This window comes from Anarhichas minor, unplaced genomic scaffold, assembly GCF_050575085.1.
Source record: "Anarhichas minor isolate MPS153535 unplaced genomic scaffold, ASM5057508v1 ptg000051l, whole genome shotgun sequence".
Classification (NCBI taxonomy): domain Eukaryota; kingdom Metazoa; phylum Chordata; class Actinopteri; order Perciformes; family Anarhichadidae; genus Anarhichas; species Anarhichas minor.
Window position 1 is genome coordinate 6,302,232 of NW_027466497.1, and position 14,851 is coordinate 6,317,082.

General features: G+C 40.0%; 2 protein-coding genes across 2 annotated transcripts; both read right to left on the reverse strand.

Moving 5' to 3' along the window:
• Positions 1-2,602: 2,602 nt before the first annotated feature.
• Positions 2,603-5,957, reverse strand: LOC142971969 (major histocompatibility complex class I-related protein 1-like). The gene is made up of 5 exons (XM_076112721.1): positions 5,730-5,957; positions 4,742-5,008; positions 4,220-4,498; positions 3,005-3,307; positions 2,603-2,721 (listed from the first exon to the last, which is right to left on the reverse strand). The coding sequence occupies exons 1-5, from the start codon at positions 5,902-5,904 to the stop codon at positions 2,603-2,605; spliced, it is 1,143 nt and encodes a 380-aa protein (XP_075968836.1). The 5' UTR covers positions 5,905-5,957.
• Positions 5,958-8,245: 2,288 nt separating this feature from the next.
• Positions 8,246-12,341, reverse strand: LOC142971970 (major histocompatibility complex class I-related protein 1-like). Its single transcript, XM_076112722.1, has 6 exons — positions 12,237-12,341; positions 11,243-11,509; positions 10,721-10,999; positions 8,869-9,171; positions 8,475-8,585; positions 8,246-8,271 (listed from the first exon to the last, which is right to left on the reverse strand). The coding sequence occupies exons 1-6, from the start codon at positions 12,283-12,285 to the stop codon at positions 8,246-8,248; spliced, it is 1,035 nt and encodes a 344-aa protein (XP_075968837.1). The 5' UTR covers positions 12,286-12,341.
• Between the last annotated feature and the right edge of the window lie 2,510 nt (positions 12,342-14,851).

A 14,851-nucleotide genomic window follows, 5' to 3' on the forward strand; every position in this document is an offset into this window, starting at 1 on the left:
GGGGATGAGGAATGCACCTGAAGGCATGAAGCAAACGTTGACCTCACAGTTAGTCAACCCCTCAAAGTCTTGGTCTTGTCTCGCTGCACTCTGGTCTTGCTCATGATTTGGTTTCGTTTTAGTGGTCTTGACTACAACACTTGTTTGAACCATGTTAAACAAATGCGTTATTATTACCTTAATCAAGCTATGTAAGGGAGATTACAGGTTATGCGAATTGGTGCACTGCAATACTAAAATATCTCCAGAAATATTAATACATTTAGACACTAAGTGATCACTGTATTTTTTGGGCAGTTTTATTCAGTTACGCCTGAATCAGGTCATTTAGGATTTTGTCTGGAACTATCAGGAAGTAAACACAGGAAACACTCCCTAATGTTCACCGCGATCAATCAAACACAGATAAAGTTAATACTTTTGTTATTGACTGGCCGAGTCCATTTGTTAATGACTAACTGAGGCAGAAAGAATCCACAGTGTTTGCATTTCAATTCAGTATCTCATAATCCCAAAAATAGTCTGAAAAATGTTATAAGTAAAGTGAAAAAATAACGTGTGATAAAACTTAACCAGCAAAGTTATTTAATCTGGTGCATCATATTATAGCATCTCACCTCCTCCATAGATTTGGCACAGGTAAGGAAAACACCAGACGTTTCCAATCCCCACAGCAAAGCCAATACATGTCAGCAGGTACTGAACCTTGTTGTCCCATTTGGGTCTCTCCTCCACCCCAGAGTCTTCTGCTTTGCCCATCCTCAGCCGGCAAAATGCACAATCCCAGCTCATCTCTGTCTTCCTCCCTTTAGTGGGCTGTCTTTACTGTTCAATTCATTTTGTATCGCCCATAATCACAAATTGACCTCGGAGGGCTTTACAATCTGTACACACGACATCCTCTGTCCCAGGACCCTCACACCGGTACATGAAGAACTCCAAACAAAACCTTTAACGGTGAGAAAAAAGTAAGAAACCTCAGGGAGAGCAACAGAGGAGGGAAGTGTACAGAATGAACAACATAATAGAGTTATGTGGTATATTTTCAGGTCTTGCACGATACAGCGAAGACCCCAAGTGTATTTGTCTTAGATGAAAACCAGATGTGCAGGAGACCAGGGGCAGAAGGGGGGATGTGTAGAATGAGGAGGCCACATACATTCTCTTACGTTCCGCCCAGATGTAAACATAACATGTATCCTATATAAAGATGAAGCGAGAGCCCTAGAGGAGGGACTTTCAGATTCGACTTGAGACCTCCGGACGATCTAGACGTCCGTAATGGCATGTGTTGCTTGTTTGTATTAAACTTTATTATACCAGCAAGAACAGTGTCCACGGAGCATCCTTCCTCATCACTTCAACAGCACTGTCGCATGAAAGATACGACAGTTACAACACATTCATTGCATATGACATGAATGATTCATGGACTGTTGGTTAATCAGTAGCAGCTTTGAGTCACGGTTACAGAATTTATTGTTTTTTAAGAGGAAATCAGGCCACCGGGATTTCCTGTCAAAACACCGGGCATGATGATTTAATGGTTAAACTTGCCAAGTCTGTTGAAAATGTTAGCGTGCAAAGACTCAGATTAATGGATAACCTGGTGATGCTGTTTTAAATGTAGCACTGATCTAAATCGCAACTTTTGGATGCAGTCAATAGAAAAGACACCAACACAACAGTTGTACCGTAACAGAGATGTCTTTATTATTGTTAATACAACTAGAAAGGTTCACTCAGTGATTGAATTAATATAACCCACAATTTGCAAATCCCCCTTGAACATGCAGCCATAACTGGCCACCCAAAATATAATGCAGTTTGCATTACACATCCATTAAACATGTAGAAAAAGTTATGAAAACAGCACCAAATGTAAACTGTGATATTGCAAAACTGTTAAAGATATCAAAAAGCTGACTTATGCATTAATAGATTGCTGGACCATCAGGGGTGAGCTGACGACCGTTCATGTAAACATTGTCAAAAAACTGAACCAGAAAAAGGAGAGGACATCTGGAAAGTACCCAACCTCAAAGCACTTGGATGACCTCATAGAAGAGTTCCCATTAACTTCATAGGAGTGCTCCGACACAGGAAGATCACAAACAAAGAAGGAACATATTGATTATATCCTCTCATGTTGGAAAAGGCAGCTGACAGAGAAAAAAAACAAAGTATGACTTCAAATATCCCCAAACCCTCCAAAATACTGTCTGCGTGTCGACCTCAAGGACCATGGACAGAAGAGGACCCATCCATCATCAGGTCTGTCACAGGTCAGAACAGATAAAAGGTGAGCCAACCATTGGTTCATCAGTGTGACTGAAGACCTGTTTGATGCTGCAGACTTTGCCACGACAACTCTGGACATTTCACTCTGTGTTTGCAGGAATGAATCCTGAAATAAAGAGACGTTACAATATTAAATGTCAAAGAAAATACAGAGTTTATGAAAAGAAACCAAAAAAACACTTTTGCATGTTTTGTATTAATTTCACTGACTTCTGCTTTGACTGTAAATGTGGGAGAGCTCATACAGTATACGCAGTACGTCTTCTACTGTGTTGAATCCAACAGTGGAGTAAAAATGGCTTCACTCACCATTATTGTTCCTCCTCCAGATGAAGAGTCCAGCGATGCAGAGTGCCAGAAGCAGCAGCAGTCCTACAACAACTCCAGTAACACCAGCAGCAGGAAACTCTGACGGAGAAACTGGAACACAAAACATTCACACGTTGTCTCTACCACAGATGATGAGAACAATGTTATCATAGAAATAATTGCCAAAACTATGAAAATAAGAGTCAGAAGAAGAGGATAAGAGGTCGCAAACCTGATTCTTCTATCAGGATTAAGAGGAGGGTTAAAGATTTAAAAGTCACAACAACTCGTCTGTTGAATTGACAACAAAATGCTTTTGGGCATAACCTCTGAAGTTATGATCCAGGTCTAGCGTTAGTTTTTAAACTTCCATCACATCTGATCTCAGTCTTACCCCAGTTGGTCCTGATCTGTGCTTTGTCCAGTTTGGTGACGATGTCGTCCTCCACACCAGAGAGATGAAACACACAGTCGTACCTCCTCCAGTCTTCAGGTGCGACTGATGAAAGGATCAGGTCCACACTGATCTGGAAGGATCCATCGTGGTTGGGGAGGATCTCTCCGTGGTCCAGGTCCTCGTGATGCTTCTCTCCATCTTTCCTCCAGTACATCATGGCTCTGTCAGGGTAGAAACCTGTAGCGTGGCAGCTGACTGGGGAGGAGGGAGTCTTCTGGAGGAGAGACACTGAGGGAAGGTCTAGGGATTTAAAAACAAACAAGAAAACTGTGTATAGGACTTAGGCTGGCATGTTATGCATCAATAACAATAAATCAGTTTAAAAGCATCAGTAAATATTGATGCACGTTACTTTCTTACCCTGGACAGTACACATGTCATGTGATTTAATTCAAATGCACATCATGCAGTCTACTTACACCACCAGGAGGAGCCTTATTCATGATAATACTACACTTACCGAATTAGTACGAGTGAGGCACTGCAATAAATAGTGTATTTAATATTAAACAATGACAACATCTGGGGGTTGTGAGATGTAAATAGAGAGTAAAAATAAAGTCCTGCTACACAAATCTCTATTAATCATTGAGAATGTTTTTGTAATCTGTGCTTATTTGTGAAATAATGAATAATAGTTTGAACTCAAAAAGCCTTGAACATTTCATTTAAATTTGTTTCATTTTGAGGGTTTATATTTAAATTAAATTATTTGAGAGGTTTAGACAGGAAGTGTCTCTTTGTGTTTGTCTCTCTCACCTAGACACAACTGTTTGTAATGAATCTAAACCAAAGCCTTTAATCCTTACAATGCATTGTATTTTATAAGCTTAACATGTTATTTATTAAATGTAAAGATATCTAAATCAGTGAAAATAATACTGTTTAATAACCATGTTGTTCATGTACTGAATTTTAATTTAAGGACCATTCATCATTAAATCAATAATCTTTTTATTGATATTCCTGAGTATCAGTAATCATCAATAAATTATTATTTATCTTAATATTAACATCCCAGCATGAAGTACTGGAATAAAAGAGATGAAGTTAGGTGAGAGAAACTATGTCCATATTTACTGTACATTAAAACAGAAGAGGCGTATGAACACTTTAGTGTCCTTTAAAGAGCATCAGGTCACGTGAATCTACCTGTTCTCTGCAGAGAGCTCCTCCCATAGTGCACATACTTCTTCAGCCAGTGAGGACATTCGTGGATGCAGTGATATTTACTGTATTCTAATCTGGCTTTGTCAGCATCCCATCTAAGTTTGGTGGTGAACGCCTGCTGTCTTGGTGCAGTCCAAGTCAGCGTCTGCAGGTCCAACACAATGAAGTCTTCTCCATCATAACCAAACTGACTAAAACCAATCACCTCTCCAGTCTCATCATCCCACTCACAGCCGGTCATGGTCTGTAAAATGTGGGCACCTGAGAGAGGTAGAGAGGGAGAAAGTGACATCGCAGCACAGACGATTATTAACACATAACATCACATCTTCACCACAGAGACACGCTGATCCACCAATTACTGGCTCTGTGGAAGCCACTCAACATCTGATGGAAAACAGAGTGAAAGTCCATATTCTCTTCATCAAAAAGCACTGGCATGTGTTTATACAGGAAGCTACATCTCACCAGCTAAACGTTAAACATGAACATAAACAGACCTACCTCCAGTTTGGTTTAAGCGCTGCTTCAAGGCGTCAATGTTGGCTCTGAAGAACTGCTGCTCACTCAAACACATCTGAGTATACAACTCCATGTATTTTGGGTTATCCTTTATAAAATCTCTCATCCAGTCCTGTTTGAGCTCCACGGTCTTGATGTTGCTGTCACAGTAACCCATCTGGACTTCATCGACCATCCCAAAAGTCACAAACTCTGGAATGTTTGTGACTCCAGAAGTTGCAGTCAGGACATATTTCAGGGAGTGTTTCACTGCAGAACAAAGAAGGTTTATTGGAACTTAATTTGTATACAGATTATGGATATTAATGGTCGTCAATTAAAAAAAGGGAGTATTTAAAAATGTTAAATCACAATGAGATACCTAAAGAATATGTTATAGACCCACTAACGTTACTAATTTTATGTTGTGACTTTGTGCATTGAGCAACGAGTCATGTAGATGGCCCGTGTACAATAATAATATATGTTTTATTGTAGCCTTATTTTAAATCATGTAACTTTGGCCTTCTTACAGCAGATATTTGTTCATTTGTGATTGTGTACTTTAGGGAATTATTATTATTATTATTATTAGCTAGTCAACGTCTTGTAATAGTTGTCGTATATAATTTGATTTACAAACAATAATATATGGGGATAGCCTCTATCCTCCCTAAAGATACGGACATTACTTCACACAGAGGTTATGAACAACTTTTACTTTCCTCCACTAAAGCATGAATGCAGCATATGTGTCGTTCTGTAACGCACTGACGAGTAACCTACATGAGAACAATACATAGGCTGATCATGTGAAGTCAGTGTCAGATGGACACGTTTGAATAATGGAATTATTATAAACACAGTGTGACGGAGTGAAAGTGAAACTATGACTCCTGATGTCGCTCTTTACAAAGTGACTGCAACGAGTTTTACAGCGACAATAATAACAGGAAACAGCGTAACGGTGAGAGTCACAGTGTGATCTTACCTGTAGATGCAACATGACAGAAGAGCAGCAACATAAATAACGTTTTCATGTTTAAGAGCGAGTCAGCTGATTGAACGTTCGCTTTTGACACCGGACATGCGCAGTGTTGGCGCGGCGTGATCTTTGAGTCATAACGTAAAAAATTGTCGAAATCAAAACCAGTACATTTGGACATACAGCACAGGTAAGGAAAACGCCAGACGTTTCCAATTCCCACTGCAAAGCCAATACATGTCAGCAGGTACTGAACCTTGTTGTCTGAGGAATTTAAGTTTAAAAGTTTTTTTAGTATGATTAATAGCACCCCTAGTGGTGGATATAAAATGTTACAATATATCAAATGTCACAATATGTGTACCTATAGAGGATATTATATGTTACAGTATATTTACTCATAGAAGTGTCTGGTGTATTCACGAGGCGGACGCACATGTAGCGTTAGTTACTTTATTCGGCCATGGAAAACACTTAAGTCCGTACTGCGCATGCGCGCTACAGTTACTATGAAAGGACAGTGTTCACTGAGGTCCAAAAATAATTTGTACTCATTTCAACCATATAACGTAATGTGATCAATATACCACAAAGTGTTATTAAACCATCAAAGCATAATCATTGAATGTATTAAACTAAAAAGCATAGTCACTGTATGTATTAAACACTGTAAAGAATAGTCGTGAGGGCCAGAAAGGGATTTCTGAGTGAGGCTTTTCAGAACAAGCGGAGAATCGACTGCACCGAGTCAACAGGAAGTGGTCAGACGAGAAAGGCTGACCATCGGAGCAGAGGGCAGGCGGAGCCCGAAGCCAGGAGGGGACTATTGGATTTCAGCCAGTCACTGAGCTGATACGGACACTTTCAGACACTTTCGGACACTTTGAGATACTTTCAGACACTTACAGAACTCAAAGGACACTGTTCTACAGGAAATTATTCAGTCCATGTGTCTTCCCTCTTACAGCTGACCGAAACCCATCGGACTGTTGGTGAGAACGCGTGTGGTCTCCTTTCCTGGAACGTCATACTATCGATAGATTAATTCAGTTTGTAACTGTTTTAGCTTTTGTTAATTATTAAATACCTTTTTTGATCATAAAGTGAACCAGCTCATTTTTTAGTACGACTTTGCTGCCGAAAGTTAGCAGCAGCGGAATTCCTGCGGCCTGGCATTCCCCTGGGAAGTTCCAGCCTCAACATGTCCCATTTGGGTCTCTCCTCCACCCCAGAGTCTTCTGCTTTGCCCATCCTCAGCCGGCAAAAAGCACAATCCCAGCTCGTCTCTGTCTTCCTCCCTTTAGTGGGCTGTCTTTACTGTTCAATTCAATTTATTTTGTATCGCCCAAAATCACAAATTGACCTCAGAGGGCTTTACAATCTGTACACACACGACATCCTCTGTCCCAGGACCCTCACACCGGTACAGGAAGAACTCCAAACAAAACCTTTAACGGCGAGAAAAAAGTAAGAAACCTCAGGGAGAGCAACAGAGGAGGGAAGTGTACAGAATGAACAACATAATAGAGTTACAACACATTCAATGCATATGACATGAATGATTCATGGACTGTTGGTTAATCAGTAGCAGCTTTGAGTCATAGTTACAGAATTTATTGTTTTTTTAAGAGGAAATCAGGCCACCGGGATTTCCTGTCAAAACACCGGGCATGATGATTTAATGGTTAAACTTGCCAAGTCTGTTGAAAATGTTAGCGTGCAAAGACTCAGATTAATGGATAACCTGGTGATGCTGTTTTAAATGTAGCACTGATCTAAAGCGCACCTTTTGGATGCAGTCAATAGAAAAGACACCAACACAACAGTTGTACCGTAACAGAGATGTGTCTTTATTATTGTTAATACAACTAGAAAGGTTCACTCAGTGATTGAATTAATATAACCCACAATTTGCAAATCCCACTTAAACATGCAGCGATAACTGGCCACCCAAAATATAATGCAGTTTGCATTACACATCCATCAAACATGTAGAAAAAGTTATGAAAACAGCACCAAATGTAAACTGTGATATTGCAAAACTGTTAAAGATATCAAAAAGCTGACTTATGCATTAATAGATTGCTGGACCATCAGGGGTGAGCTGACGACCGTTCATGTAAACATTGTCAAAAAACTGAACCAGAAAAAGGAGAGGACATCTGGAAAGTACCCAACCTCAGACCACTTGGAGGACCTCATAGAAGAGTTCCCATTAACTTCATAGGAGTGCTCCGACACAGGAAGATCACAAACAAAGAAGGAACATATTGATTATATCTTCTCTCATGTTGGAAAAGGCAGCTGACAGAGAAAAAAACAAAGTATGACTTCAAATATCCCCAAACCCTCCAAAATACTGTCTGCGTGTCGACCTCAAGGACCATGGACAGAAGAGGACCCATCCATCATCCGGTCTGTCACAGGTCAGAACAGATAAAAGGTGAGCCAACCATTGGTTCATCAGTGTGACTGAAGACCTGTTTGATGCTGCAGACTTTGCCACGACAACTCTGGACATTTCACTCTGCGTTTGCAGGAATGAATCCTGAAATGAAGAGACGTTACAATATTAAATGTTAAAGAAAATACAGAGTTTATGAAAAGAAACCAACAAAACACTTTTGCATGTTTAGCATGAATTTCACTGACTTCTGCTTTGACTGTAAATGTGGGAGAGCTCATACAGTATACGCAGTACGTCTTCTACTGTGTTGAATTCAACAGTGGAGTAAAAATGGCTTCACTCACCATTATTGTTCCTCCTCCAGATGAAGAGTCCAGCGATGCAGAGTGCCGGAAGCAGCAGCAGTCCTACAACAACTCCAGTAACACCAGCAGCAGAAAACTCTGACGGAGAAACTGGAACACAAAACATTCACACGTTGTCTCTACCACAGATGATGAGAACAATGTTATCATAGAAATAATTGCCCAAATTATGACAATAAGAGTCAGAAGAAGAGGATAAGAGGTTGCAAACCTGATTCTTCTATCAGGATTAAGAGGAGGGTTAAAGATTTAAAAGTCACAACAACTCGTCTGTTGAATTGACAACAAAATGCTTTTGGGCATAACCTCTGAAGTTATGATCCAGGTCTAGCGTTAGTTTTTAAATTTCCATCACATCTGATCTCAGTCTTACCCCAGTTGGTCCTGATCTGTGCTTTGTCCAGTTTGGTGACGATGTCGTCCTCCACACCAGAGAGATGAAACACACAGTCGTACCTCCTCCAGTCTTCAGGTGCGACTGATGAAAGGATCAGGTCCACACTGATCTGGAAGGATCCATCGTGGTTGGGGAGGATCTCTCCGTGGTCCACGTCCTCGTGATGCTCCTCTCCATCTTTCCTCCAGTACATCATGGCTCTGTCAGGGTAGAAACCTGTAGCGTGGCAGCTGACTGTGGAGGAGGGAGTCTTCTGGAGGAGAGACACTGAGGGAAGGTCTAGGGATTTAAAAACAAACAAGAAAACTGTGTATAGGACTTAGGCTGGCATGTTATGCATCAATATAAATAAATCAGTTTAAAAGCATCAGTAAATATTGATGCACGTTACTTTCTTACCCTGGACAGTACACATGTCATGTGATTTAATTCAAATGCACATCATGCAGTCTACTTACACCACCAGGGGGAGCCTTATTCATGATAATACTACACTTACCGAATTACTACTAGTGAGGCACTGCAATAAATAGTGTATTTAATATTAAACAATGACAACATCTGGGGGTTGTGAGATGTAAATAGAGAGTAAAAATAAAGTCCTGCTACACAAATCTCTATTAATCATTGAGAATGTTTTTGTAATCTGTGTTTATTTGTGAAATAATGAATAATAGTTTGAACTCCAAAAGCCTTGATCAGTTCATTTAAATTTGTTTTGAGGGTTTATATTTAAATTAAGTTATTTGAGAGGTTTAGACAGGAAGTGTCTCTTTGTGTTTGTCTCTCTCACCTAGACACAACTGTTTGTAATGAATCTAAACCAAAGCCTTTAATCCTTACAATGCATTGTATTTTATAAGCTTAACATGTTATTTATTAAATGTAAAGATATCTAAATCAGTGAAAATAATACTGTTTAATAACCATGTTTTTCATGTACTGAATTTTAATTTAAGGACCATTCATCATTAAATCAATAATCTATTCATTGATATTCCTGAGTATCAGTAATCATCAATAAATATTGGTCCCAGCTCTAATTATTATTTATCTTAATATTAACATCTCAACATGAAGTACTGGGAGTTAAATGTGTTCATGTAGCAGATGCAGATGTGAATGATCTCACTTAAAGTCACGATGAGGAACTTTAACTGGTTATGAAACAGTCTCAGTCTAATACTGATGCCTCTGAGTGGGAACATTGGCTATTTTTATATAGTGAATCTTAATGCTTGTCATCTGAGCCACCGGGTCAGATTTAACGCAAATTTAGACAAAATCATGCAGGTTCCTCAGAAGCTCCACAGACAGACCATGATCCGGCTTCCCTGCAGCCTTTGGCCTTGAGCCAGCGTCGGTGGAAGGTGGAGAACTTTGCACCCGTCAGCGGCGGCTTCTCTTCCAGCCAGTAGAAGCGCTTCATCTTGCTGCTCCGCTGGGAGCCAACACAAACACCATGCTGCTGGAGGCCCAGGCCGTGTTACTGGGCCCGCTGGAGGGAATGGAGTCACGGGAGAACCAGAACCAGGAATGCATGGAGCACACTGTCAGACCTCTGCTGCAGTAAAATGAGAGGTTTTCTAAAGGGACCCTGGTGCTCACAAACACGACCGCTTTTATCCACATGGACCGCCAGAATCAACACAAAGTTAAAGTTCCTTCTAGTAGCTTTAAGTGAATAAAGTTATGAAATAAAAGTGGAGAGGACGCCAAGAATAAAAGAGATGAAGTGAGGTGAGTGAAACTATGTCCATATTTACTCTACATTAAAAACAGAAGAGGCGTGTGAACACTTTAGTGTCATCAGGTCACGTGAATCTACCTGTTCTCTGCAGAGAGCTCCTCCCATAGTGCACATACTTCTTCAGCCAGACAGGACATGTGTAGATGCAGTAATTTTTATCGTATTCTAATCTGGCTTTGTCAGCATCCCATCTAAGTTTGGTGCTGAACGCCTGCTGTCTTGGTGCAGTCCACGTCAGCGTCTGCAGGTCCAACACAAGGAAGTCTTCTCCATCATAACCATACTGATGAAAACCAATCACCTCTCCAGTCTCATCATCCCACTCACAGCCGTTCATCCTCTGTAAAATGTGGGCACCTGAGAGAGGTAGAGAGGGAGAAAGTGACATCGCAGCACAGACGATTATTAACACATAACATCACATCTTCACCACAGAGACACGCTGATCCACCAATTACTGGCTCTGTGGAAGCCACTCAACATCTGCTGGAACACAGAGTGAAAGTCCATATTCTCTTCATCAAAAAGCACTGGTATGTGTTCATACAGGAAGCTACATCTCACCAGCTAAACGTTAAACATGAACATAAACAGACCTACCTCCAGTTTGGTTTAAGCGCTGCTTCAAGTCGTCAAGGTTGGCTCTGAAGAACTGCTGATTGTTAAAACACCTCTGAGTATACGACTCCATGTGTTGTGTGTTATTCTTCATCAAATCTCTCATCCAGTCCTGTTTGAGCTCCGCAGTCTTGCTGTTGCTGTCACAGTAACCCACCTGGACGTCATCGACCATCCCAAGACCCACAAACTCTGGAATGTTTGTGACTCCAGAAGTTCCAGTCAGGAAAAATTTCAGGGAGTGTTTCACTGCAGAACAAAGAAGGTTTATTGGAACTGAATTTGTAAACATTTTGTGGATATTAATGGTCGTAAATTACAAAATAAAGGGAGTATTTAAAAATATGTTAAATCACAATGAGCTATCTAAAGAATATGTTATAGACCCACTAACGTTACTAATTTTATGTTGTGACTTTGTGCATTGAGCAACGAGTCATGTAGATGGCCCGTGTACAATAATAATATATATTGTTTTATTGTAGCCTTATTTTAAATCATGTAACTTTGGCCTTCTTACAGCAGATATTTGTTCATTTGTGATTGTGTACTTTAGGGAATTATTATTATTATTATTATTAGCTAGTCAACGTCTTGTAATAGTTGTCTATATAATTTGATTTACAAACAATAATATATGGGGATAGCCTCTATCCTCCCTAAAGATACGGACATTACTTCACACAGAGGTTATGAACAACTTTTACTTTCCTCCACTAAAGCATGAATGCAGCATATGTGTCGTTCTGTAACGCACTGACGAGTAACCTACATGAGAACAATACATAGGCTGATCATGTGAAGTCAGTGTCAGATGGACACGTTTGAATAATGGAATTATTATAAACACGTGTGACGGAGTGAAAGTGAAACTATAACTCCTGATGTCGCTCTTTACAAAGTGACTGCAACGAGTTTTACAGCGACAATAATAACAGGAAACAGCGTAACGGTGAGAGTCACAGTGTGATCTTACCTGTAGATGCAACATGACAGAAGAGCAGCAACATAAATAACGTTTTCATGTTGATATGATAAGTAAACCTCAAGCTGAAGAGCGAGTCAGGTGATTGAACGTTCACCTGTGATACCGGGCATGCGCAGTGTAGGCGTGGCGTTACCTTTAGAGTCATAACATCACCACATATGGACATACAGTACATGGTTTTCAATGAACAGGAAGTATGAAGAATTTTAATCCGAAAAGTAACTATAGCTGTCAGACAAACAAGAAGTACGATAATTCCCTCTTACATTTAGTGGAGTAGAAGTTTATGCAACTTTATACTTCTAAATGGTAATACTACAAGTAGTACAAGTACCTCAACTTTGTATGTAACTGTGTTTGAATAATATTGCTTAGTTAGCGTACAGTCCTCCACTGTATAGACAGGTACAAAGGTACAACAAAAATAACTTTACATTCATGATGCAGCTATTGACTAAAACATGTTTTTACAATACTTATATTCTGATGTTTCTACATATTTCTACAAATATACAGAGATGGAAGAAGTACATATTGTACTTAACCCTCCTGTTACCTTCAAATTTACTAACATCTGTTATCCTTGTGGTCAATTTGACCCCAGCAATTTAAACCTCCAGAAAATTATCATAATTAAAATTGTTTCCCAAGTTTATGTGTCAGGTACTTTATGTTTGTTTGTTGACTACCTAAATAGCCTTAAATACCCCCCCCCCCCCCACCTCCCTTATACATCCAGAATACCTGTTATGTGACTCTGGAGAAATATGCAGATCACCATAAAATCTCACTGATTGACCTAAAATTGGAAAGAGATATCTTTTTGGTGTTTTAATGGCTTTATATTATTTCTAAGTACATATTGTTATCTATAACATTTGGAATGAAAAACAATTTCTGTTATCAAGAATAGTAACATGTATTATGTTCGGGGTCAAGTTGACCCCAGGAAAAACAAACACAATTTCAGTATTGTCTGAATGGACAGCGCCCACGAAACGCAACCAGACATTCATCCACAGTCATGCGAGGGCCTGGATTGTAAACAAAGGGTAATCGCTGAACCCACTTCCCGTATTGCTGCGAGTTTGTCACGCTCTCGTCGGCCCTGCCTTGTTTCTCTGTCATCAAAGCGTATGACCCGGGAGAAAACATGGAATGTGTTTAGAGACATGGTGGCTGTAAATATTGCCCTTCCAGTGTCAGCAGCCCAAAGGCTTGCTGCTGCTTCGCCTTTTGACTTGTACACTCCTGCCAAAATGAGCAACCCAATGTAGGCTTGCAAGTGGGTCACATCCAAGTCTTTCCAATTGTCCGCATACACGTGCCTCCCCTCTAAATTTGTCATCTCAGGTATATCCTTTTCGATTGATGGTGTTATGAAGAGCTCAAATGCTGATTGTATGTCTTGGACATGGCTGACAGCGTATCATGTGGCCTGGAACCATTTTGATGACATTAGCAGCACTAAGTCTACCCTGTTGTTCAAGTGGGGAGACGGACCGTAATAACTTTCCATTTTTGGAAGTTGAATGTGTTTGCTGGTGCTTGAGAGACAACAGGAGGGTCAACACTGAGGGTCTCATTCTCATCAGAGGAGGATGCCTCATAATCAGGGTCCTCCTCAACATCATGCTTTGTCTCAGACACATTCTCCTCGATGTCACTTTCATGGTCAAAGAGATGAGACATCACCTCATTGACAGAAAACCTTTCCTTACAATTCATTTTCAGTTGAGAGAGAGCAGAAAGAGAGAGCACACAGAGCACCAAGAGAAATGGTTTAGTGTGCAAGTGTTTGCTCCGCCCCCATCTCGTGTGAACTATCAGTGGTTCTCGCACTACTACAGTTATGCTTATGTTAGGTTAGGGCCCTAAAGCTTTTTGAAGGTTATAAAATTGCATGTTATAGTGACCTCAATATCATCCAAAACAACCAAAACAAATGTGTGTAAAATGTTGATATTTCTTATAGTTTTATACAGCTAAAACAGCCTGGGGTCAAATTGACCCCAAAGAACACCGGTGCGAACAGCATGTGTACAGGACATTGAAAACATATTATCATGTTCATTTTATGTATACCCAGTTGTCCCCATTAAATTAGGAAAAGTCATTAAATATAAAGCAAACAAAATTATGTATATCATTTATTTGGAGACGTTAAACATTGAACGGGGTCAAATTGACCCCAAAAGTAACAGGATGGTTTTTATTAATTTGTATTAATTTGTATTAATAGATGCTGGACCATCAGGGGTAACAGGATTGAGAGAAAATCAGAAAATACTTAATAAATGCTTTGTAAGGCATAAATAGTGTGTAAAGTATGCCTTGCGAAAGTAAGGGTGGTCTTCAAATATCCCCAAACCCTCCAAAATACTGTCTGCGTGTCGACCTCAAGGACCATGGACAGAAGAGGACCCATCCATCATCCGGTCTGTCACAGGTCAGAACAGATAAAAGGTGAGCCAACCATTGGTTCATCAGTGTGACTGAAGACCTGTTTGATGCTGCAGACTTTGCCACAACAACTCTGGACATTTCACTCTGTGTTTGCAGGAATGAATCCTGAAACAAAGAGACGTTACAATATTAAATGT